The 26,697-nt window shown below is 33.4% G+C and overlaps 2 protein-coding genes and 1 long non-coding RNA gene across 3 annotated transcripts; 1 reads left to right on the top strand and 2 right to left on the bottom strand.

Annotated features, from left to right (window-relative positions):
• On the bottom strand, positions 1,429–9,761 carry LOC105159389 (protein IWS1 homolog 1). Its single transcript, XM_011076441.2, has 12 exons — positions 9,621–9,761; positions 8,876–9,401; positions 7,652–7,768; positions 6,782–6,904; positions 5,915–6,031; positions 4,412–4,632; positions 4,189–4,318; positions 4,045–4,107; positions 3,862–3,939; positions 2,669–2,757; positions 2,510–2,574; positions 1,429–1,756 (listed from the first exon to the last, which is right to left on the bottom strand). The coding sequence occupies exons 1-11, from the start codon at positions 9,638–9,640 to the stop codon at positions 2,523–2,525; spliced, it is 1,536 nt and encodes a 511-aa protein (XP_011074743.1). The 5' UTR covers positions 9,641–9,761; the 3' UTR covers positions 1,429–1,756; positions 2,510–2,522.
• On the top strand, positions 9,319–10,086 carry LOC110011876. The gene is made up of 2 exons (XR_002286960.1): positions 9,319–9,397; positions 9,601–10,086. It is a non-coding gene; the product is annotated as an uncharacterized LOC110011876 (long non-coding RNA).
• On the bottom strand, positions 14,431–19,866 carry LOC105159379 (protein IWS1 homolog 1). Its single transcript, XM_011076429.2, has 11 exons — positions 19,513–19,866; positions 18,713–19,184; positions 17,509–17,625; positions 16,650–16,870; positions 16,423–16,552; positions 16,277–16,339; positions 16,094–16,171; positions 15,643–15,731; positions 15,486–15,551; positions 15,218–15,371; positions 14,431–14,769 (listed from the first exon to the last, which is right to left on the bottom strand). Exons 1-11 carry the CDS (start codon positions 19,530–19,532, stop codon positions 14,671–14,673), a joined length of 1,509 nt encoding a protein of 502 aa, XP_011074731.1. The 5' UTR covers positions 19,533–19,866; the 3' UTR covers positions 14,431–14,670.

Consider the following 26,697-nt stretch of genomic DNA (forward strand, 5'->3'; position numbering starts at 1 on the left):
ACATAATTACAGAAATTTAGGCATGGCGGAGACGAGAGAGCGTCGGTGTAATAGCTTCACTGTTAATCTTCTCATTATATCATCGGACTGCGACCCAAAGGCGGAGCTACCTTTCCCCTGTGATCCGCCACTAATATGGAACACCGTCGTCGACGCCTTGTCCAATGCCAAGTATTGGTTCGCGATGTACCCCCTCCCTCCGCCGCCGCTTGATCGTTGTACCAGCAACCACTCTAAGACCGGAAGGTCTGGCAAAACCGGAGTCGCTTTCTTGAGCCTCCAGGCCTCGAAGAAAGTAGCGTTTTTCCATGGTGACGTTGTTGTAGAGGCGAAGTACGAACCTACGTACGACGAAGAAAACTTGATGAATGATCTCCCCTCGTACGGCAACCTCAAAGGACTTCCCAGTTTCCACCCTTTCATGTCGTTGCCGGAAGATCTGCAGTTGCGCGTGGTGGAGCTCCTGGACGGCGTGGGGTTTGCCAGGATGCGGTGTGTTTGTCGGCATTTCAGCCGCCTTGAGTGGAGTCGTAGCTTCAACATCCTAAAGTATTCTCATCCTAATCAGGTAAATAGACGTCGGGCGGAGCCGAAATTGGAGGAGAGAAGTGGCGGAGGATTTCTTGGCAATGCTTTCCTTCAATTTGCTTACTATTTTTGTTTGCTAGCGGTGTCGTCTAGCTTTTATCGTGAAGTCCGATTTGACTATGGCGAAGAAGATCAGTAATATCAGGAGAACGTTATCATTATGGTATGTATATTTAATTGGATTAGGGAGACTGATGATACAATTAGGAATTCAAGCATGCATTCATCTATCTATATGGAGTAGAATTATTTCTCTTAATAGCTTTTTGGCATTGCATAGCCAATGGCTAATATATACGATACATCAGTTGTGTTCTTACAATTGCTTCTAATGTTTTACCTATAATTTGATTAGTTTTTTAATTGTTACGATTAGAAGGCCCCGTGACTAATTTATATTAAACAAATTACAATAAACTTCAACATATGGGGTGAGACAAATACCAGTATCTCTTGTGGTACTGAGACCCAAGTCGATGATTTTGTATTTGTTTATGGGTAACCAGCATATTTAAAACTTCTTAGGACACAATTTGACATCTATAAAGAAACTTTGTCTTCTCAGAAACACACATTAACACTTTTCAACTATTGTTAAAACATCATTAGGCGTAACCTTTTTATGCCCTTGAGGAAAAAAAAAAAAACCAAACTAGTACCATCAGTTTTCAACTACTTCGCAGATATGGTAGTGAAAGGGGCAAAAGTAGGCTCAAATATCTATATTTTGGGATATCAAGTGAAGATTCTGTCATCAAAAGGATCAGAATCCTAAAGCAAAAGATTGGCATCTTCGCAATTCAAATATATAACTGTAAAGAAAACAAACAGCATTGGTAACAAAAGCAAAACTAATTTAAAAGGATTATTAGGTCCAAAATTCATGTAAAATCTTAGTCGGGAAAGCAAGCACACAGATAAATACACATAAGGTTTAACAGCCAACAGTCTATCATCAGCTTCCAGATTTAACAGACACTAGCATCCACAATTCATACTGACGGCTTGATAACTCCAGCCGTTTCATCCCATGAAAATGACTATGATTCAGAGAGTAAAGGCGTCATATTGCCATATGTATTGGTTATTGCAGAGCAACAAAATTACAGGTAGTTCATTATGCCACGATTCCCTTTGGTGCTTTCAGTTGCTGCAACTTTTTGTTCATCTGCAGGCAGAAAACAACATGAAACTTGTGACGAGACGATAAAAAAGTTTAAGATCATGAACAATCATATCAGAGAACTTGAAGGGGCCATCAGACATTGTATCATTAGGATTTCAAGACCTAGGGCTTTATAACAAAAGAGAAGAAAATATGCTCGTTCATCAAGCATAAACCAACATGCTATTAACAGGTAAGCAGCAGTTCTTCCGGAAGAAAAAACTGAAACACGGCAAGCTGAAGATCACTATTTAACTTCTCTTTCTTTCAGATGCTTATGCTAAGTTAATCATACAAATTTCCTTTCCTGAAGTTGTCTCACAGTGTGATCACAATAAGAAGCTACAGATGTCAAAAGTATGAAATATTGAATGACAGATCATAACTAAAAAAACAAGTAAAAGCTTTTGTACGTAATAAGTTCAAACAAAAGTCAAAACTCCAGATTATCCAGCTGAGCTGACCTACTGAGACAAAGCTATGAAGGGCCAATTATAGCCACGAATAAGATATTTTCCGTCATAAGCTAGAACGAAGAGAAAAAAGGCTCCCCATGATGACTTACAATCACAGAAAGGTAACACGGGAGGGTTAGATAGATTTTTCTTGAGTAACGTAAAATCTTGTGTGCTAAAATACCCACATGAAGCACTAATTTTTATAGAACCTCAATGTGCAATTTGAGATTGTTTTCTCCAAACAACGTCAAACTTGGCAAGCTAAGGAACCAAAAGGTAGGATGAAACTATGTCTTACTCTGAGTATCCAGCTAATCAAGGTCATCATCTGGTGCTGCCATTGTTGTTCCTTTACCGGTCACCCTGTAGAAGATACAACAAAGATATCGCTTCAGTCTGTGCTGATTGATTTATCCAAATCTAAACCATCTGTCAAGTCATCAAGAAGATAATATACTCTTTATCAGGAGGCCTCCTGAAACTTTTTTCATCCTCGACGTTCTTCATGTCCTCAATCCTTGTGCTGTTATCGTATACTGGTTGGCTCTGTACCAATAATATTCAGAAAGTTGGGGCATGATTGGTATGTAGTAATGGAATTAAGTGGGAATGGGATGAATTTAGAAATGGAATAAAGATAGGAAATGAATCACATTTGAATAGCATTCCTATGATTGATATACACAATAATTAGAAGGTAATAAAATTGCCATTCCTTAGATGATTCCATTTACATAATCGATAATTAGAAAATAATAATTAGTGATAAAATTAAATTACATTGATGACAAATTGTCCTTTAGTATTTATTTTAAAAAAATTACTCATTCATATTTTATTGAATAATAAATCATCTCATATGTATTGAAAAACTATATATGAAACTTTATTTATTTACATAAAAAATAATTTATTACCCAATAAACATATAGATAATATTTTTCTATCAAAAACAAAAAAAAAAAAAATTCGAACAACCAAATGGACTAATATATTTATTAATCATAATGCATCTGCCATTATTTCTTCAATACTCGGTGAAGAAAATATTTTGAATTAATAAAAATAATTATATCAAACTAATATCACTTTTTGAGTACCATGCATACACAATTATTTTTCAATACTAGACTCAAGAAGTACTTAAATCTATTAACAATTAAAATTAAATAATAAACTAATACAAAAGAAAAGAAAACTTTCATTCACAACATGTTGGGTGTAGCTAATACCATGTTGAGGAAATGGAATGGCTAATCCCTTATCTAGGAGAATAAGAATTTCCAAACCTAGAGCATAGTGGACTTGGGAACTCCATTCCATTCCCAGTCCATTCCTACATACCAATCACCCCCTTCCCTTGATGTGAATTAGAAACCAGGAATAGCGTAAAAGGTTACCAAATTGCAATTCAGATAGTCCAGTTAAAAGTGCGTAAAACAAAAACTACCTAACATCATGTAGCTGCACTATTGCTTCTAAACAACAAATATCCATCCCCCCTCCCCCCAAAAAAAAAAAAAAAACGAAAATCATATATACATAGATAGTTTTACTTTTAAGAAAGGAAAAATTTAATGGTCAAAAAACATCTGGGTAGTGCCCAGTTCTTCAATAACTTGGAAAAGAAAAAGTGAACAATTAAATTACCCATTTATCAACCAACTCTTTAGCAAGTTTCTGGTTGGCTGTAGTTTCCTCAGCAGACATCGACAAAAACATAATGACCTGTCAAAATGTAATGCAGCATCAAACTTCATCCTCAAAATAGCAATAGATAAGTGAAAAAAATTAAAGATATTATCATAAGAAGCTGCTAGTAAGCTGTCCGACCTTTCCAAGGCCACTCCTTTTCAGCAGTCCACGTCGATCAGAATGCTGCAGGTCAATTGGGAACTGCAGGCAACTGCAAGTTATTAGCATCCAACAACTGCTAAATTACCCAAATTCATTAGTACAATCAAACTATTTACATACATCATTCAGGATCTTCAAAACAGCAGCACGGATGTTAATATCCGGTAAGCTTCCATCTGGTAGAGGTTCAAGCCAATGCTTCAGAAGAGTCAGACCTCCATGATCCAGAAACTCTTGATGAAGTTGCTGCCTGCAAAACATGCAATCATCACCCAAGAAATTAAGAATTAACAGATTATATGAGCATAAATCCAAGGAAGAAACGCAAAAGAAAACAACTAACTTTGATAGGACATCGGTAAGGAGAGACAGCTTTTTCAACTTATTAATGGCTGGTTTTCCCTGTCTGTAGAGTTCAGCATCTTCTTCTGCAACAACTTTTAGCTCAGCCATGATGTTCCCAACCAGCGAAGCAGTTTCTGCAGCACCTTTCTCGTTTTTCTTCTGATTCTTTCCCATTTCGAAGAGCTCCTTAATCTCCTCATCCTCTTCTCCCTCTTCTGCCTACAAAATAAGGCTCGGCGGAAAAAAGCAATTAGTTCTATAAATTTCCTTAAACTCCCAACAATTGACCCTGAAATAGAATAAAGGCGATTCAATAACTCTGGAAAACAACAGATTTAAGCCATGGCACAATAAATCATAATAATTTTAGCCAATGATTCATCACAAAACTTTCATGTGAATCTGAAACTCATTCAAAGATAAGATTCAGGCTATTTAATCCATTATCATTTGAATTAGTGGGGAGGGAGGGATACATGAACACAGACAGAAAGAAGCAATGGGGTTGGGGCTGTGGAGGTTGAGTTACAGGAATCGAGGTCAAGGGATTGAGGATATACCAGATTTCAGTGATAGATAGGATCATTCAGCTTTAATGACTTTTCACCACAAAATTAAATGGTGGAGCACGAAATGCGAACTAACTAGCCATAGTGCATGCAGAGTGGGAGGTTGATAGACGAGATCTCTTGGCTTTAATTATTTTTGTCCATTAGATTAAATCGTGGAAAAGAAAATTGAGTGAACAAGTCGCAATGCCTGGAAAGAGAGAGAGAGAGACCATTCACCTTTTATGACTTTTTTGGGCCAAATTCTATATCTAGTTATGGTTTGAAACAGTTCAAATTTTGTGAAGAAAATAAATACAATCAGGCCTATCAGTGCAGACATTTACAAAATTAAATTGCAGAACAAGAAAAGGGGAACAAACAGGAAGTGGAAGAGTGTGAACAAGATTAAAACTTACAAGTATGCTGTAGAATTTGGTTAGGGATAGTAAAGGTCATGACAATTTTTCTTAAAAGAATAAAAAGAGGAATGAACCGGCAATATCAGGCAGGTCAGCATACAAGAAGGGGGGAGGAAAGAAAAATGTCTGGAAGAAGTAAATATCTTTAGCTGAAATCAGAATATGTACCAAAATACAATGTGCTTACCAAGTATAAAGCCCCAACTGTCTTTTCAAACTCAGAGCATATATATAATAAATGAACAAAAACAAGTCAATCAGTGAGCAGAACATGAAACCATTGAGAATAACTTCCCTCGTTAATAGCTTTGCCCAAAGAAAAAACTGAAAAAAGTTGAGTTAATTTCCATGGACATCAAAGCTGGTTTTCACTTTGTCTCTCCAATTACAGTTAAACCCACAACATTTTGAGTTAAATGCAAATGCACAAGTATAGAAGCGAAAGAAATTTGACTTGTTTTAATTTCGTGGATTACAAAAATCACCGAGTTATTGATAACTAAGTGTAATCCACACAAGATAGAAGCCAACCTCGGGAGTGTAAATGGGAGAATGTTCATTGCCACTTCCATAACTGTCATCTGGATCCACATCACTGTCATCCATGAAATTATCATCATCCACAGTCCTAAAACACTCCTGGTCATCCTGTATATTTTTTGGGAACCAAGTGAATTAACAATGAACAGCTCAAACATGAAAACATTGCGCTAAATAACAATCAGTATAAAGAGTACATTATTGTAATATTAACTTTAGTAACAAAATGAAGAAAAAACAAAAAACACAAAGGAGATGACTGCAATACCAACAACACAACAACTGTCCTTATCACCTAAAAAAAAAGTAGCATAACCAACATAATACAGAATTTGGTCACATCGCAGGAGCGTAAGAGCAATAAATACTGCCTCATCATCGACTGCGTGAATCTCTCTTCACCAAGCTAAATGTATTTATTGGAGGATATTAACCAAATAATAATTTCCTAACTAAGTATGCAAGCCTCAAATATCCTTTCAAACTTGGTGCATTTATATAATAAATAAACAAAAACAAGTCAATCAGTGAGCAGAGCATGAAATCATAGAGAATAACTATGCTCATCAATAGCTTTGCCCAAAGAAAAAACTGAGTAATAGTTGAGTAACTCTATCATAATAAATAGAAAATATTGCTTTATTTCACAGCTGTAATTTCCACGTCGGACATGGCAGCTGGTTTTCACTTTGTGTGTACTGTACTCCCATGACACTTAAACCCACAACATTTTGAGTTAAATGCAAATGCATAAGTATGGAAGCGAAAGAAATTTGACTTGTTTTAATTTTCGTGGATTACCAAAAATCACCGAGTTGTTGACAACTAATGCGTAATCCAAACAAGATAGAAGCCAACCTCGGAAGTGTTAATTGGAGACTCAGACTGCTCATTGCCACTTCCATAACTGTCATCCGGATCCACATCACTGTCATCGGTGAAACTATCATCATCCACACTCCTAAAACCCTCCTGGTCATCCTGTAGATTTTTTTGGGACCAAATGAATTAACAATGAACAGCTCAATTTTAAAAACATTGTGGTAAATAACAATCATAGAGTACATTATTGTAATATTAACTTTAGAAACAAAATGAGGAAAAAGTAAAAAACACATTGGAGATTACTGCAATACCAACGACACATAACAATTGTCTGTATCACCTAAAAAAAGTAGCAGAACCAACATAATACAGAATTTAGTCACAGCAGCATAAGGGCAACAAATACTGCCTCATCATCGACTGTGTGAATCTCTCTTCACCCCAAGCTAAATGCATTTATTGGAAGACATTAAACCGAATAATATTGTGCTAACTAAGTATACAAGCCTCAAATTTCCTTTCAAACTTGGCACATTTATATAAATGAATAAACAAAAACAAGTGAATCAGTGAGAAGAACATGAAACCATAGAGAATAACTATGCTCATTAATAGCTTTGCCCAAATAAAAAACTGAGTAATAGTTGAGTAATCCTCTCATAATAAATAGAAAACATTGCTTATTTCACAGCTGTAATTTCCACGTCGGACATGACAGCTGGTTTTCTCTTTGTGTGTACTCCCATGACACTTAAACCCACAAGATTTTGAGATAAATGCAAATGCATAAGCATAGAAGCGAAAGGAATTAGACTTTCTTTCTTTTCTTTTAAATTTCATGAATTACAGAAATCACCAAGTTATTGATAACTAATGTGTAATCCAAACAAGATAGAAGCCAACCTCGGGGGTGTAAATTGGAGAATGCTCATTGTCACTTCCATCACTGTCATCCGGATCCACATCACTGTCATAGATCAAATTATCATCATCCATAGTCCTAAAACCCTCCTGGTCATCCTGTAGATTTTTTCGGGACCAAATGAATTAACCATGAACAGCTCAAACACAAAAACATTGAACTAAATAACACATCAGTATAAAGGGTACATTTTTGTAATATTAACTTTAGTAACAAAATGAAGGGAAAGTAGAAAACACAAAGGAGATGACTCCAATACCAACGACACATAACAATTGCCTGTATCACCTAAAAAATGTAGCACAACCAACAAAATACAGAATTTGGTCACATCACAGGAGAATAAGAGCAACAAATACTGCTCATCATCAACTGTGTGAATCTCTCTTCATTCAGGGAAATGCATTTCTTTCGCAGTTTATGAACTGCAAAACTTGGAATACTAGTCTAGTTGTGTAAAGAAACTCAAGCATCAGCATGCTAAAAAAAATGATGGACAGTCTCAAGAGAATCCAAGGAGAGGGATTTTTACCCAACCACCAGGGAAATGTCTCAAGCATTTTCAAAGATTCAAAAAACGTAGAATTTAGGATATCTATAGTAGGGCATTAACTTTTGTGTTAAACAAACCTAACCAAAGTAGCTAAATCTATTAAAATTGAATAAAGCGGAAATATAGAAAACCGCTCGCTAATGCAAACATTACAAATTTCCGACTCATGTTTAGTGCCATGGGCGCCGTCAACCAATAAACTAATTTTATAGGCCGACTTATCCAAGAATTTCGAATAAAAATCACTAGTAGTGCAGATCAACCACAAAATTTAGAAAAAAACAAACTTTCTCGGAGAGGGCAAATTATTTCAACAAACTAATTAAAGTATGCAAGTGATTAACTCACATAGAAAATACAAAATCAATCATCACTACGCAAATATAGACACAAATTAAAGCCTAACCACATAGCTTCACCGAATTTCCATAAATTCATCATATTTACTAATAAAGGCTGCAATTAGATATACGGATACACCAAATCCTAATAAATTCCACAAAACCAAGCTCAATCTACCACCAAATGTTTGTTAGACGCAACTTTAAAAAGTAAATAGAGCGCGTGAAAAAAATTCTACATCACAAAACGCCAACTTTATGGTGAAAGAAACAAATGCTGAACTCAATGCACTGACTAAAAGGAGCTAAACCTTGGAGTTTCCACCCGGGATTGTGTCCCACATCTCTTTCATCTCAGCATCCTCATCATGATCTCTCATTTCCCCTCCTCCACTTCTCCTCGTCTTAAACTTCTTCTCACCTTTCTCCCCCTTCCTCATTTTCTCCGCAAATTTCTCCGCCCATTCCTCTCTTTTCCTCTTCCCTCCATCCGAATCATCTGAATAGTAATGTCTAATCCACTCCGCCATATCATCATCCTTGCTGTCATCACCATCGTCACCATTGAATCCAAGATCCATAGGACTTGAATCTTTACGAGGGGATTTTATAGTCAGTCGTTTCTGCAGCTTCGCCTTATCTTTACGCGGGGATTTTATTATCAGTCTTTTCTGCAGCTTTCCCTTTGAGTCGATATACGATGGATCTGGGGATCGCTCATGGCTGTCATAAAGAGAATCATCTATGTCATCCAGGTGGTGTTGCTGAGGCTCATCTAGGTCAGACTGGATTTCTTCATCGACATCCATCAAGGGCTCGCCATCTTCATCACGGTAACTGAATTCAAAGCGCCAATTCAGTATTTCAAAACCCTAATTCGATATACATATAATAAAAACCCTAATTAACACCACACACACACACACCGATAACAAAATTAACCAATCAAAAACCCTAATTCTTTAACAGAAAGCCCTAAACCTATACACGCACACAAGTTTTATCGATTCAAAAGCCCAATTCCACAATTTTGCAGATCGGGGAAGGGGAACTTACTCATCGCTTTCGTCGCCCATGATTGATTCCGAAAATCAACCTCTGACGCAGCAGAAGCGAGAACCAGCTGTGCGTATACTCGCTACAAGTAAGTGTTCGTCTGTATAAATGCCTTTATTATATATATACCTCCTGTTGTTGTTGTTGTACTCTTGAATTGCTGGATTATGTGTAAATTTTATGCCAAAATAGCATGAAATCAAGATAAAATTGACAGAGCTGAAATACATGGCAATGGATGCAGAGAATCTGTGAAATAATTTGAGGATAATTTACTATCCCGTTAAGGAAAGAAACAATTTGCCGGTTTGAAACCGCAAAATGCAGTGAGTAGACAAAGGACTTATAGTGTAAGGGCTGAAGTGGGCGGCAAAGAGTATCGTGAACTAGGGTTTCGATCTGAATTCCAAGTTCCATTACCCTTGTCCAAAGCTCATGCGGCACCACCACCATTCTGTTTTACCGCCTGTAGCTCCTAAAATGGAAGCCCCACTCTCCTTAACTCTAAGTCCTTTCTGCAAACTGCAATATAAGGCATTAATTGGAATACTTTCATCTACACAAATATTAGAGAGTAAGTTATATTTTGGGATAATTACACTTTCCTCCCGTATAATTACATGTGGATCCTATATATTTTAAAAAATTATATTTAGTATGCCTTAAATTTACTTCTTTAGTCAAAATTCACTGAATTTGCTGATATTAACAAAAAAAACTGAAAAAATATTTATATTTGACCCTGATTGACTTATTACTGGTGTTGTAGGTCAAGTAAATCTTTTTATAATCAAATTATCCTCACACGTTTTCACGCGTTAATGCATGTAAGGAGGTATATCTTTATCGTTATAAGGATACTTTAATCGAAAAAAATTATTTGACCTATAGTAAATTAATAATAAGTCAATCGAGGATAAATATTTATTTTTATTCATTTTTTTTTGTTAATATCAACAAATTTAGTGAATTTTGATCAATTGGGGGATTTATTTGTTATACAGAAGCAAACCTCACGGGTGCTAGCTATAATTTTCCAAACCACAGGAAGACTACATGTAATTACATCAAACATTGAAGGAGGGAAGTGTAATTATCCCATATATTTTCTGGTTTGCTAGTTGTTACACTCTACCATCTCAATTTTTAAAATTTATACTTTATTATATCGTGTAATTTCACATAACTGAATACAAATTTACTCAATATTTAGTGAATTGACAAAATTACATATGATTTTTTTTAGGGTAAATTATAACAATCTTTTATAAGATTTGTCATAATTACAAATACTTTCTTGTTATTTAAAAAATTACAAATACCCTCCCTGATATTTGAAGAAATTATGTGATCCTTGAATGGGGGTATAAAATTATCAATTTTTTCCTTACTGTATTTTTATTATTTTTTTTAAAAAAGTTAAAACTTATAAAAAAAATCGAACAAGATGGATGAAAAAAATTAAAAATTATAAAAAAATTATTCATTTAGTCCAAGAAAAAAATTAAGAAATAAATAAAATTATATTTTTTAATCCATAAGGGCATTATGGTCAGTTCACCATAAAAATAGATGAAATTCTAATGCATTGGGCTAATTGTTAGACAACCGATAAAATCAGGGGGATATTAGTAATTTTTCAAACAACGAGAGGGTGTTTATAATTATACGAAACCTCAGAGGAGGTCGTTGTAATTGACTCTTTTTTTTTAATTAATTAGTAGAAGACTAGGTAGATCTAAACTCGATTACTTGTGACCTATAATATATGGATACTCCGAAAAATTATCCGATGCAGTGTCAGATACTCGATCCAAAATTAAAGAAAAAAAAGAACATGCGTGTCCGACACGTTTTGGACATGCTTTGAATGTTTTTATAATTTTAAACGTTTTGGGCTTTTTTTTCGAAAAAAAAAAAAAAGAATTTTGACTAGCAAAAGTTAAAAAGAATGAACTCACTCATCTCAACTAAAAGTTTTAAGAAAAAATTACTAATTGGGAGATGGTCATGATGGTTTAATTAATGTAAATATTAAATACTTTTTATTTTTTATTTTTTAAAAGAAACTGATTATGTATATTTTTTAAGTTATATTTGATTAAAAATATAGATGTAGGACATGTCTATTTTATATTTTATCTTAATATTGTTCATATATATATATATATATATTATATAGCCATGTTAGTACTGTGTCATGTTCTAATTTTTCTATATTTTCTGTGTCGTCGTGTTCGTATCGTATCGTATCCATATCGTCGTGTCCGTGCATTTATAGCTTGTGATTATCCAACAAAGTCATGAAATGTTTTTTTTTCTTGGGATAGTTGATACAATCTCTAATGAGGTTTTATATAATTATAAATATTTTTTATTGTTAGAGAAATTATCACTATTTTTTATTTTAACGATCATTCAATAACTAGCTCAATTCGTTAGTTTTCATTAGATTTTCGATCAACCAAAATATTTTGTGGACAATTTTATGATCAAATTTTTATTCTTTTAATATTTTTTTGATTTTTTTTTCCTCTACTCAACTTTCCAATCTCCCATCTCTTTTTCTTCTCTATTTTTTTTCAGATTTTTTTATATTTTTATCTAATTAATATATTTTAGAAATAATAATTTTTTAATTTTTTTTAATTAATTATACATGTCACACATACCTATATATAATAGATAAATAGATATAGATATCGTTTTTTATTTGAACTCGTTAAGACACAATTTGATAACTGTAATAAAAAATGTCTTCTCAAAAAGTAGGACGAGACATACTTCTATCAGATCTCAACACTTTTCAACTATTATTAAAATTCTAATAATTTGTGGCACACTCTACTTTATGTATAAACTATTCATAAAACTTTTTATTATTTAAAAACACATATAAACTATTAATAAATTAACGTTAGATTTGTAATAAAGTAGTGAAAAAAATGCATGAATTTATACTATTATAATTTTTTCTTTATCATACCAACTTTAAATTGCCCCAATTTACCCTTCATTACACATATTCTCTTTAAAAATACTTGGTTAAATTAGTAATTTCAATTTTTTTTAATAATTCTATAATTATTTTTTTATTAACTACCCACCGCCCGACATTTCTCTCTCACCTTACTTTTCCCTATTTATTATAATTTATAACTATAATTTTCTCTTTTAATAATTTTTTTTTTATCATCTCACACCAAGGTTCTTTTTATATACTCGCGAGAACCGCGTGCGAGGATAACTAATAAAAATAAAAAAATAACTATCTAAAAGATAGTGAGTGAATGGGAATTAGATAAATAAATAAATTAAATATTAAAGAAAAAAAACAGACCAAAAAAATAAAAGACATGAAATGAGTGCTTTCTCTTAGAGCGTGTTTGGTTGGAGTAAGAAGTAGGAGTATAAGAAAAGTGGAAGTAAAAATAAATGTGTAAGAGATAATTTGGTGTTTGGCTAGGGGAAAGAAATGGACGTGAAGTAAAATTGGATATATATAAAACTCTTCCAGAGTCCAATTTTTTGTCCAAAATTGCAAAAAGTGGAAGTATAAGGCCAAAAGATGAAAAATGTATAGTTTTTATTTTTATTTACTCTATTATCCATATAATATATATATATATATATAATTTTCTTCAATTTTTTCTCCTTTCGCTGATAAATATTGTACATAATTTTTCGAAAAAAGATAATAACAAAATCATTGAAAAACTACTGAATCGAAGTTAACAATCTTGTTTTATTTAAACTTAACAGTTTAGAATAAATGAACAATTTATTTTCTAGTACAAAATGAAGAGAAGAGTTATTCAACAAAATTATAAAATTTAATTTTTTATTCGCAATCTGTTTTTCTCATATTAAACAAGAGAAAATATTTGAATTATACTTTCCTTCCAATCATACCAAACAATTTAAAGGAGAATATTTTTCTTTTTCTCCCCCCCCCCCTTTTATTCGCAATCTGTTTTTCTCATATTAAACAAGAGAAAATATTTGAATTATACTTTCCTTCCAATCATACCAAACAATTTAAAGGAGAATATTTTTCTTTTTCTCCCCCTCCCCCTTCCACTTCCCTTTTTCTCTTAGTTGAATCAAATGAACTCTTAATACTATTTATGTGTAAAATGCTATAATACTATTTAATAATATATATACAAAATAATAAATTAATATTAAAATTATAATAAATTGGTGTCCAAAAAAATGCATAAAAAATTAAAGAAATAATTACCAAAAAAATATAATTGGGGAGTGAGAAGTTAGATGAATAAATAAAAAATAAATTATAATTAACAAAAAAAAATCAATAAAATACTCTCTTAATATATAGTATAGACAGATATAAATAAATGAATTGAAGTAACTTTTTATCCATTTTAAAAAGATACCAAACTTTTTCCATCAATTTTCAAATACCCACCGAGAAACAATAGAAAATAACCATCATACTCCCAAATACACACTCCAAAATTTGAAAAGATCAAACTCATTTTTCTCAAATATTCCAAAACCAACCTAAAGACATCTCCAAACAAAGTGAATAAATAGTACAAACAACCGAAGTCTATTGTTGGACCAGAGTGGAAGTGAAATGGGGCAGGAGACTCATTCAGCACTGTCTAAGAATCCCTGGAAAAGTAGGCTTAAAGATTGATATATTGGGGTATCAAGTGAAGATTCAGCCTTTAAAAGGCAGAACATCAGTATCCTCATGCGAAAGGCATCCCAGCAATTCAAAATATAACTATAAAAAAAAACAAATAGCATTGGTACCAAAATCAGAACTAATTTAAAAGGATTGTGAGATCCAAAATTTAGGTAAAATCCGAGTCAAGAAAGCAAAGGTACACAAATAATATACATAATGTTCTAACCCAACAATCTATAATCAGCTTCCAGATTGACCAGATACTGTCAATCCACAATTCATATTGACGGCTTAGTATACTGTGATCATTTCATCCCATGAAAACGATTATGATTCAGAGAGTGAATGCGTCATATTGTCATATATCCCAGTTATCACGGAGCAACCAAATTACAGATATTTCACCATGCCGCGACCCTCCACGCTCAGTTTCGTGGCCTGTAGTTGCTTTCGCTTTGGTGCTTTCAGCTGCTGCAACTTTTTGTTCATCTGCAGGCATAAAACATGACATTGTGACTGAGAAATAAAGAAGTTAAGATAACAAACAATCATATCCAAGAACTTGCAGGGATCACCAAGGGTTGTATCCTTGGGATTTCAAGACCTTGGGCTTTATAACAAAAGAAGGAAAATATTACATAAAATCAATATGCGAATGGGTAAGCTTCTTAGGAAGGAAAAACTGAAACACAGAAAAGTGAAGATCACTATTTAGCTTCTCTTCCTTTCAGATGCTTATGCTGATTTTTATCCACAATTGCTTATCATACTAAGAAGCTACTGATGTAAAAAATTAGCATATGTTGAATGACAGATCATAACCAAAAACAAAAGTAAAAAACTTTTGTACACAATAAGTTCTAAAAATCAAAACTCTGTTATTTATAGAACCTCAATTTGCAATCTGAGATTGTTTTCTAAAGGTGAATGTACCAACCTTCGCCCGACGCTGATCTTGGACCATCTGTTTAGCCCGTGCTCGAACTTCATCTGGATCAACCTTTGATTGAGGACGCACCACAAAATCCATCGACATTGCTTCCGGCCGTGATGCATGTTGCCTCGAAGATGACTGTCCAGATTTTGACCCCCTGCAAATCGTCAAACAAGCTCAAATCTATGAGCACACAACCACGAAAATAGAAAAAACAATGCAACACTTGGCCAGCTAAGGAACCAAAGGGTAGGATGCAACTATATCTTACTGTGAAAATCCAGCTAAATCAAGGTCATCATCTCGTGATGCCATTGTTGTTCCTTTACCCACCACTCTGTAGAAGCTCAACGAAAACATTGCTTCAGTATGTACTGATTGATTATCCAAATCTAAACTGTGTTAGTCATTGAGAAGATAATCCATACTTTTTAGAAGGAGGCCTCCTGAAAACTCTTTCATCCTCAAAGTTCTTCATATCCTCAAACCTTGTGCTCTTATTGAATATTGGTCGGCTCTGTACCAATAATGTTCAGAAAGTTGAAGTGATAGAGAAACCGTTAAGCGCGAACCAAAATAAGGATTACCAAATCGCAATGTAGAATAGTCCAGTTAAAAGTGCATAAAATTTCAGATGCACAAGATTTCAGCATTTATGGCTCTATGACAGTCAAACTCATAACAAACAAAAACCACCATAACTCCAAAATAACCAATATTTATGTCCAACCACCCCCACCCACAAAAAAAAGGAAATAGAAAACAAGATATCATATGTATATATATAGTTTTATTTGTAAGAAAGGAAAACCTTAACAGTGAAGGGGATTGTGCAATTCTTCAATAACTCAAAAATGGCAAAATGAACAATTAAATTACCCATTTATCAACCAACTCTTTAGCAAGTTTACGGTTGGCTGTAGTCTCCTCATCAGACTTCGAAAAAAACATAATGACCTGTCAAAATGTAATGGCGCGTCAAACTTCATCCTCAAAACAGCAACATACAAGTGAAAAAAGTTAAAGGTACAATAATAAAAAGCTGCTAGTAAGCCGTATGACCTTTCCAAGGCCACTCTTCTTTAGTTGTTCTCGTCGATCATATTGCTCCAAGTCAATTGGAAACTGCAGGCAACAGCAAGCTATTAGCATTCAACAACTGTTAAAATTTACCTGAATAGATTAGTAAAATAAAAATACTTGCATACATCATTCAGGATCTTCAAAACAGCAGCACGGATGTTCATATTTGGTAAGCTTCCATCAGGTAGAGGTTCAAGCCAATTCTTCAGAAGAGTCAAAACCCCATGATCAAGAAACTCTTGCTGAAGTTGTTTCCTGCAAAACAAACAAGTAAGCCTCACCCAAGAAATTAAGAGTTTCCAAATTATGTGAGCATAAAACCAAGGAAAAAACACAAAGGTAAAAAACCAACTTTGATAGCACATCCGTAAGGAGAGACAGCTTCTTCAACTTATTAATGGCAGGTTTTCCCTGCCTATTGAGTTCAGCATCTTCTTCTGCAACGACTTCTAGCTCAGCCATGACCTTCTCAACCAGCAATGCAATTTCTGCAGCACTTTTCTCGTTTTTCTTCTTTTTCCTTCCCCCCTTGAAGAGCTCCTTAATTTCCTCATCCTCTTCTCCCTCTTCTGCCTACAAATGTGGGGATTGACAGACGGGATCTTTCAGCTTTACTGATTGTTGTCCATTAAATTAAATTGTGGAAAAGAAAATAGTGAGTGAACAAGTCACAATGCATGTCACGAGAGAGAAACTGAGGCTGGAGTTAAAGGAAGAGAGAAGATAGAGGATATAACAGATTCATTTACAAATAGGAATCATTCAGCTTTTACAACTTTTGTCGATGAAATTAATTTGTACATCGTGTAATGAGAGCAAACAAGCCAACGCACATATGTAAAGATAGGGTATTAAACACATCTGTGGCCAAATTCTATATCTTGTTACGGTTTTGTGTAAAGAGTACGAATACAATCGGATCCTATCAGTCTCGACATATAATAGATCACAGCTACAGATTGCAATGGTTCAGCGGCCATGTTTTTTTTTTTAAAAAAAAATAAAAATTGCAGAACAAGAAAAGGGGAACGACCAGGAAGTACAGCTGGTTTCAGTTTTTGTATTCTCCCATAACACGTTAAACCCAAAACATTTTGAGTTCAACGCAAATGCATAAGCATTGAAGCGAAAGAAATTTGACATTCTGTAGATCACAGGAATCACAAAGTTATAGGTAACTAATGTGTAATCCGAAAAAGATAGAAGCCAACCTGGGGAGCACGACTTGGAGAATGTTCATTGTCACTTCCATATCTGTCAGCCGGATCCACACCACTGTCATCGATGAAATTATCATCATCCACTGTCCTAGCACCCTCCTGGTCATCCTGTAGAATTTTTTGGGAAATCAATTAACAATGAATAGCTCAACCATAGAAACATTGCGCTAAATAACAAATCAGTATAAATTGTACATTATAGAATTTATAGTGATATTGACTTTAGAACAAAATTAAGAAAAAATGAAAAACACAAAGGAGATGACTGCAATACCAACAGCACATAACAATGGCCTGTATCACCTAAAAAAAAGTAGCAAACATGATATAGAATTTGGTCACATCACAGAACCATAAGAGCAACAGATATTCCCTCTCATCGACTCTGTGAACCTCTCTTCAGACTCATACCAAGCTAGATGAAATTAGCCTATTTCGTTTAGGGAAATATGTTTCTTTTGCAGTTTAAGAACTGCAAAACTTGGAGTATAAGTAGTCCTGTGGTCAATTTAATGGTGTAAAGAAACTCAAGCATCAAGTTGATAAAAAATGATGGACAGTCTAAAGAGAATACCAGGAGAATGTTTCTTACCCAACCAGCAGGAAATGTCTTGCAAGCATTTTCCAAGGAAAAACATAGAATTTAGGATACTTATGGTAGGGCATTTACGTCCTAAAAAAAGTTAGCTAAATCTAACTTAACATTGAATAAAGCGGAAATATAAAAAACTGTTAGCTATTGCAAACATTACATATTTCCGACTCATGTTTAGCACCCTACACAATGTCAAACCAATAAAATTTTATCAAAGGCTATAAACTTATCCAAGAATTTTGAATAAAACTATTAGAAGTGCAGACCAATGACCAAATTTAAAAAACAAAATGTTCTAGGCAGCGCAAATTATTCCAAAACTAATTAAAGCACTCAGGGCAAATCGATCATCACTACACACATAATAAACACAAACGAAAGCCACACTTCACTGAATTTCACTGATTTACTAATAAAGGCTGCAATCAGATAAACGGATCCACCGTATCCAATAAAATTCCAAAAAAACCAGGCCACATCTACCACCATGCGTTTGTTAGACGCAACTTTAAAAAGTAAATAGTGCGCGTGGCAATACGCCTATGTTATAATGAAAGAAACAAATGCGGAACTCAGTGTACTGATTAAAGGGAGCTAAACCTCAGAATTGCCTCCCGCGATTGTGTCCCACATCTCTTTCATCTCAGGATCCGCCTCATGATCTCTCATTCTCCCTCCTCCACTTTTCCTCATCTTAAACTTCTTCTCCCCTTTCTCCCCCTTCCTTGTTTTCTCCACAATTTTTCTCTTCTCCCCTTTCTCTTTTTTCCTCTTTCCGCCATCCGAATAGTCATCTCTTACCAACCCCACCATATCATCACCCCTGCCAAAATCACCATCATCATCATCTAATCCAAAATCGCCGGGACCCGAATCTCTACCAGATGATTTTTTTATCAGTCGTTTCCGGGGCTTCGCCTTTGAGTCGTTATACACTGGAGTTGGGGATCGCTCATGGCTTTCATAAAGAGAATCATCTACTTCATGGAGGAGATGTTGTTGAGGCTCATCACGGTCAGACTGGACATCCTCATCGAAATCCATCAATGGCTCGCCATCTTCATCTCGGTAACTGAATTCACCGCACAGAAACACCAATTCAATATTTTAAAACCCCAATTCGATACACATACAATAAAACCCTAATTCACACATACACACACACACAGACGCCGATAAACGACAGATGCACAATTAACCGATCGAAAACCTCATTTCCGCAACAAAAAGCCCTAATCCTACACACACACACACGCGCGCCGATAAACGGCGTATGCACAATTAACCGACCGAAAACCCCAATTCTGCAACAAAAGGCCCTAACCCTATATACACACACAAATTCATATATTCAAAAGCCCAACTCCACAATTTTTGCAGATTGGGGAACGGGAACTTACGGATCGTTTTCGTAACCCATGATTGATTCCGAAAATCACCCTCCGGTGAGGCAGAAGCAGAAGAAGCTGTGCGTATATGCGTTACAGGTATGTACTCATCTGTATAAATGCCTCATATATATAGACGCGTGTTGTTGTTGTTGTACTCTTGAATTGCTGGATTATGTGTAAATTTGATGCCAAAATAGCATGAAATCAAATAAAATTGAGCTGATTCACACGGCAATGGATGCAGAGAATCTATGAAATAATTTCAAGATAATTTACCAACCCAAAAAGGAGAAGGAATTTAACGGTCTGAAGCAGCAGACTGCAGTGAGTAGACAAAGGACTTATAGTGTAAGTAGTGAAGTAGTAGGAAAGTATGATAGTTTATATTTTTGAATTCATGCATGAGCGCAATCCTAATTATATTTGTATTCTCATACATAAAATTTATTTTAATTCCCGATATTTGATTTTTTTTATTAAAATCAATTTTATTTTTTAATTTACTTTAAAATAGTGTGATTCGTGATATAAAAGTTTTGTTTTTCTATAAAGAGCATTATTAATATAGTCTCATATTTTTCATTTCAATTTTCCCTTGCAAATTTAAATAAATATAACCATTTTAATCGAAATAATTTCTCATTTGGCAATTATTTTAGATAAATAACTTGATCAATCATAAATATTTAATTAATATCGATCGAGTTATTATTTAAATAATTGTGCAATTGTAAATACTTTCGACTAAAAATGGTTATATTTTTTAAAATTTATATGTGACGGACCAAATTGCAACTGAAGATGAAAATAAGGGACTAAAATAATTTTCTATAAAAGTAAGGGAAAAGTTTTATAAGGGCAATCTGCGCGAATCACTCATCAAATGGACTAATTTGAAGAGAATCGAGAAGAAAAAATAAATTATTTTAAGTTAAACTCAAATATCGGGGACAAATATAAAAAAAACGCACATATTACACTTTCTTGAGAGTTTCTTCATTATTTTTTATTAATTCATGAAATTAAATAATTTTTTACTTGTTTATGTATGATTGGTTTATCTATTTATTTTTATATGACTAATTTTTTTTGATATGATTTTGTATGAATTTGCGGAGAAAAATTATGATGTGTGTGATTTATTATTCGATGAGTACGGACATACTTTTTTAATTGGTTTTGATTTTAATTTAAATACAATCATATTATAATGATTTTACATTACTTAATACCTAAACTTGTATGTCAAATATTATCTAAATATCAATCCAACTATTTTTCAAATACGAACAAAGTAAATAAAATTATATTATTGCATTATATCATGGTTAAATAATTTATCAAGATTCCAAAATATGTTTCTTCCACATAGATAATGAATGTAGATGATTTTGCGCCTACTGTATTATTTTTACGCCTACTATATTTTAATAACTGAACAATTGAAATATACATCGATGTTATCAATATATTATTATAACTAAGAAATAACAAATTATAATAAATTCAAATAAAAGTGAGATAAATATCCAGACATTCGTCGGAACTTGAACCCATGATTTGAAACTAAGTCATGGGACTTCAACCATAATTATTGGACTAAAAGATGATTGATTTATGTCTTGGTGCAAATTTTGGGCAATTGATATTCCACTTTATGAGTTTTTTTATTCACAAGAAAGTTAAACAATTATACAAACTTATGAGCTATTACTTTTTCCCCCCATTTTGGCCTCAAAATGGTTTTGAAAATTGGAAGCTTAATATTTTACAAGGGGTAATAATCATCAGAGTAATTAATTGTTGAGAATTTAAATAATTTATGTTTCTTTTCTATCAATCAAAAAGACGATTTGAAAATGGAGCTTTAGATTTAAAATACCAGCAAAAGAAGATGTGAAACTGAATAGAGATAAACGACTCTTGAATTATTCGATTATGTGTAAATTTGGTGCGGAAATAGTATGAAATCAAAGTAAAATTGACAGAGATAACAGATGGGTGCAGAAAATCTATGAAAAACAATTTTGCGACAATTTACTATGGCAAGGAGGAAATAAACAATTTTGGAACACTGCAAACTAAAATGGGTAGACAAATGATTTATAGTGTAATAACTAATGACGGAAAGTAGTACGTAGTTTATGTTTTGAAATATACATGGATGTGTAAGTAAATAAACATATATTATCATTTTCTATCTTTAATTTTGGGGCATGCTCATACTTGAGAAACTAAAAAATATTAATCGTGCTTGCTTGTAAGTAATTTTACACGTATCATTTTCTTATGTTGTGGTGAGCCTCGTTTCTTTAAGAAATATGTTGTTATGTGGACAAGTTAGTTTCATTGAAAAATAAATTAATAGTCATATATTTAAAGTTTGACATATGAGAATTAGTTCCTTCATATATTTTTTCTTTTTGGCCAAAATAAGAAAAAGTATATGAGTATATAGAATTCAAAATTTCCTTTCTATTACTCGTAATTGGAACTTTTTTCTGTCAGGAGAAAATGTGCATTTTTTGTGAGTTTCGTCATTCATTTTGTGAAATGTGCACAATACTTTTCCATATTGTGAACTTGTACACTGTCATATTATTCTACATTTTACAGACTTGAATTTGATAGTATTGTATATCTTAGCGAGCACTTTTATTCACAAAAAAGATATATATTGTAAAAATTTATTGGTTATTACTCACATTGTTTGCCTTTTTTTTTTTTTTACCTCAAAATGGTCTGAAAATTTGGTACATTATCTTTTTTAAAAATGGTCGTAATCATCAGTGTGATTATTGAGAATTAAAGCTTTAGGTTTGGAATAATGACAAAAGAAGAAGTCAAACAGAACAGATCGAAACAACTCTTGAATTATTCGATTATGTATAAATTTGGTACTAAAATAGCATAAAATCAAAATAAATTGATACAGATGGCAGATGGCAGAGTATGAGGAAAACATGTGAAATAATTTGTGGATAATAAACATTCCCAGGGAGAAAATAAAGGATTTGATAGTTTGGAACAACAAACTAAACTAAATAGACAAAAGATTTATAGTGTAAGGATTGAAATAAAAATCAGTACGTAGTTTGTATATTTTAATTCAAGATCGTGAGGGGAGTTGTGTTATTAACAATTTTTTACAGTATCATTCCCTTATGTTGTGAGAAGTATTGAAATTCTCGTTCTTTCAAATATTCATTCAAATAAATATTCATATGAAAGAAAGAACTTTCAACTAATTTTATCATAGTTTATGACGCAAATTAATATACAAATAATGTTGTTATCTGCAAGATTAGAATCTTTCAAGCACTAGAATGAGACGCGTATGAACTGTGCAATAAAATATAGAATTGTTAAATGGTCGAAAATTCGACACTATTCCAATTTTATTAAAATACTTTTTTTTTATTTTATATTATATACATACAAATATCTCAATATCTAGTATGTTATGGGACTCTATGCAAATATTCTTCAATTTTGATGTTTTACAATTATTAATACAATTAGTATAATTTATTTGATTTGCTATCTTATTATATCTTTGTGCAAATATTGAGCAACTATTCTTCCACTTTATTAATTTAAAAATGTCATTAGACCAAAGACCTATAGCAATTGAGGCAACTGCTGATCAGAGGTATGTGCCATATTGCAATATTTATGCTAAAATAGTAAATAATTTGTGTGGACTTTGTTAGCAAGGTTTAATGTTGGACTATGTGTAAATTTTGTGCAAAAATAGCATGAAATGAAAATAATTAAAATTAATAGAGATGAACAGATGGCAGTTGGTGCATAAACAATTTCCATATGAGAATTAGTTTCTTCGTTTATTTATTTCTTTTGGAAAAAATAAGAAAAATGTATATATATTTTCTATATACTTTTTTAATTAATAAATATTTTATTTTAAACAGTATAATAGAATTTGCACGCACATGGTGCGCCATAAATTACTAATTAAATGATTAATGAGCTCTCCCTCTGTCGTAATTGCCGATATATAGGGTTAGAAATTTCAAATTAAATCATTTTAACTCGTAATCAAGTGTAAAGCCTTGTGCAAAAAGTTGAGACAATTCTTCATAATGCTTTACTTTTAACATACATGTCTGTGCTTCAATTTCTTCTTTCTAGAACCTGGGAAATTAAATTACGGTTAGATTACAATTGTCGATATATAGGGATAGAAGTTTTAAATTAAATAATTTTAACTCGTCGTCAAGTGAAAAGTCATGTGTAAAGAGTTGAAACAATTCTTTTACTTTGCATTTAACATGCACCTTTGTGGTTCATACTTTGTACTTGAACAACTCTGCAGGTTCACTCTACGGACTATTTCAACTCTGTGTGATTTTTTCTCTAGGAACTTTCTTGATTTTGGAGATTATTTTTATTCATTATTTTTTCACCCAAAAGAATTGAATAATAAAATCAATTTTGTTCTTGATTGATGTATGAAAATATTATATATTTGAATTTTGAGATAATTTATGACATGAATATATATATATATATACAAGTAACGTAGTTATCGACAATAACATAATTATTCAAGCACTAGAATGAAACGTGTATGAAATGTGCGAAAAAATATGGGATTGTTAATTGGTCAGACATTCACTACAAATAAAATTCTATTAAGATAACTTTTTATTTGAATATATTTGCAAATATAAGTTTTGCGACTTTGTGCAAGCAATCTTCTATTTTAGAATTTTAGTATAATCTATCTGATTTGCTAGCTTTCTTATGTGTTTGTGCAGATATTGAGCAAAATAGTACTCCATTTTAATGTTGAAATTGATGTTGTTGTTGAATATAGATCTTGTCGAAATCAAAATCTTTAGGATTTCACATGCGTGCATACTTTGTATTTGAAGAACTCTGAACAACTTCAACGTTACGTGTTGTTTGTTTTTTGCTGGTTATTCATATACAATAAGAGGATACAAATATATATATATATATATATATATGTATTTTGTTAGGATTTTTTACACGTATTACATATATATAAGTGATCGAGTTATAAACAAAAATAAAATTATTGATATGACGTGCATGAATTGTGCAAGGATCCCTAATTGATCGGATTTAATACAAATGAATACAATTTTATGAAGATAATTACCTTTAAATATCCATTAATATGTAAACTATTGTATATATATATATATGAATCTAAAATATTGTTTAATTATATTAAGAAAAATCTTCACATTTAAGAATTTGTGCTTTAGACTGAAACGTTGTGTCTGAGTTATAGTGTGATGATTAAGTCTAATTAAAAATATAAAAATAAATATGAAAAATAGTGAAAAGAGGAGGCTAGCAATTTCCCCAAGGTCCAGATGCCTAGAGTTGTAGCAGATTACTAGTAAGATTTTGGTTCACAAGGTTGAAAGAGGTCCTTGTGAATCAAAATGCATTTATATTCCTGAGAGTAGAATCACAGATAACATTCTCCTGGCTCAGGAGCTATTAGCAGGGTACAGTCAATCAAGGTTGACCTCCTGAAAGCATACGACCTTGTGGAGTGGGATTTTTTGTGGCACTACTGCCTCTCAATTCATACGATGGGTAGAAGAATGCGTTAGCGCTGCTAGACTTTCCGTTACTCTGTCCATGGCTTCTTTCCAAGTGCTAGAGGACTAAGACAGGGGATCCACTTTCCTCTTACCTCTCAATCCTTCTAAAAGAACAAGTTATATTTTCAAAAACAGTTGCGTAGACTAAGCACTCTATACTTGCAGTATTAGGGATGCCCCTTATTGCTTCAAGACTGAAGCTTACTCATTCTCAACCTCTCTTACTTAAATTTAAAAGGAGGATTGCTAGTTGGGGAAGCCTGGCTCTATTGTTTGCAGCTTGGCCTCTACTCATCAAATCAGTCCTTAGCTCCATGAGTGTTTATTGGGCTAATGCATTCTTCGAACCCAAGGGAGCCATAAGGGTTGTGGAGGTTTTTGTGGCAAGGATGCACTGGCTCGGGGTCTGTCAAAGTAACTTGGGACCAAGGGTATCTACCTAAGGAAAAGGGATGTCTGGGCATTAGCAACATTAGTCATATGAATATGGTGCAAATGATCAAACATTTGTGCCAGGTGTTGGCGCAGCAGCAGGGGTCTAGTTAGGTGGTATGGATTCAATACAAGTGAGAATCTGTCCATCTAAACTATGAATAGCGCACCAACTCTTGGAGTTGGAGGAAGCTGCTCAAGCTTCGAACCCAACTGTTAACTAGGGTGCAGTAAAGGATTGGAGATGGGGCTATAGGCTACCTTCACGGTTGACATTAGATGGAACTTCCTTTTAGGACAATTTACCACAGCAGATACCCTCAAACTATTTCAACCAGCAACACCCCGAGTTAGTTGGTTATCTTTGATGAGTGGTCCCTTCAAGATTGCTAGGAATTTATTAATTCTTTGGCTGGCTATATTGGAGAAGTATCCATGTTGGACAAACCTTGATGGTAACAAAGTAACAAAGCTTGTATCCTTTGTGATTTTGACGTTTTAGAGTGTCATAACCATCTGTTTTTCCAATGTCCATTTTCTGCAAGATGTGTTGCAATTCTTAGGAGGAAGGTGAGGTTTCCTTGGCCTCATAGGGATTAGCAGCAAGGAGTACAGTGAGCAGCTAGGAAAAGGTGAGGCAAGCACCTTGTTCATGTTGCCTTCCGAGCCCTGTTGACTTCTTTGGTTTACAACATTTGGAAGACGAGGAACATGAGACGCTTCCAACAAATTCAGCACTCCCCAGAGAAGTGGCAAACGTTGTTTTAGAGCAAGTTAGGATGCGGATTGATAGTGATGAGCTTCCCCATTCCATTCAATTATTTAGCTTGTACAGATTATGGTGCATTGCTTGGACTTGATATTGTCTAACATCACTAGACTGATGCTTGTTATACTTTCTATCCCTCTTTTCTTATTAAAGAAATATACCGTTACCCAGAAAGAAGACTGGCAATTGGCCTCCGCCGGTGAAAGTTTTCCATGAGGATGTTTTATTTTGAATAACAATGAAGACATCTTTAAAAGCTTATAAAATGCAACTTTGCATTTTGTACTTGAAACAATTTCAAACTGTATTCTCTATAAGGGGTCGCTTACTAAATGGTTGATAAGGTTGGATGTGGAATAGAATAATTTCATAAAATTTATGAAGTCT

This window comes from Sesamum indicum, linkage group LG1 (genome assembly GCF_000512975.1).
Source record: "Sesamum indicum cultivar Zhongzhi No. 13 linkage group LG1, S_indicum_v1.0, whole genome shotgun sequence".
Classification (NCBI taxonomy): domain Eukaryota; kingdom Viridiplantae; phylum Streptophyta; class Magnoliopsida; order Lamiales; family Pedaliaceae; genus Sesamum; species Sesamum indicum.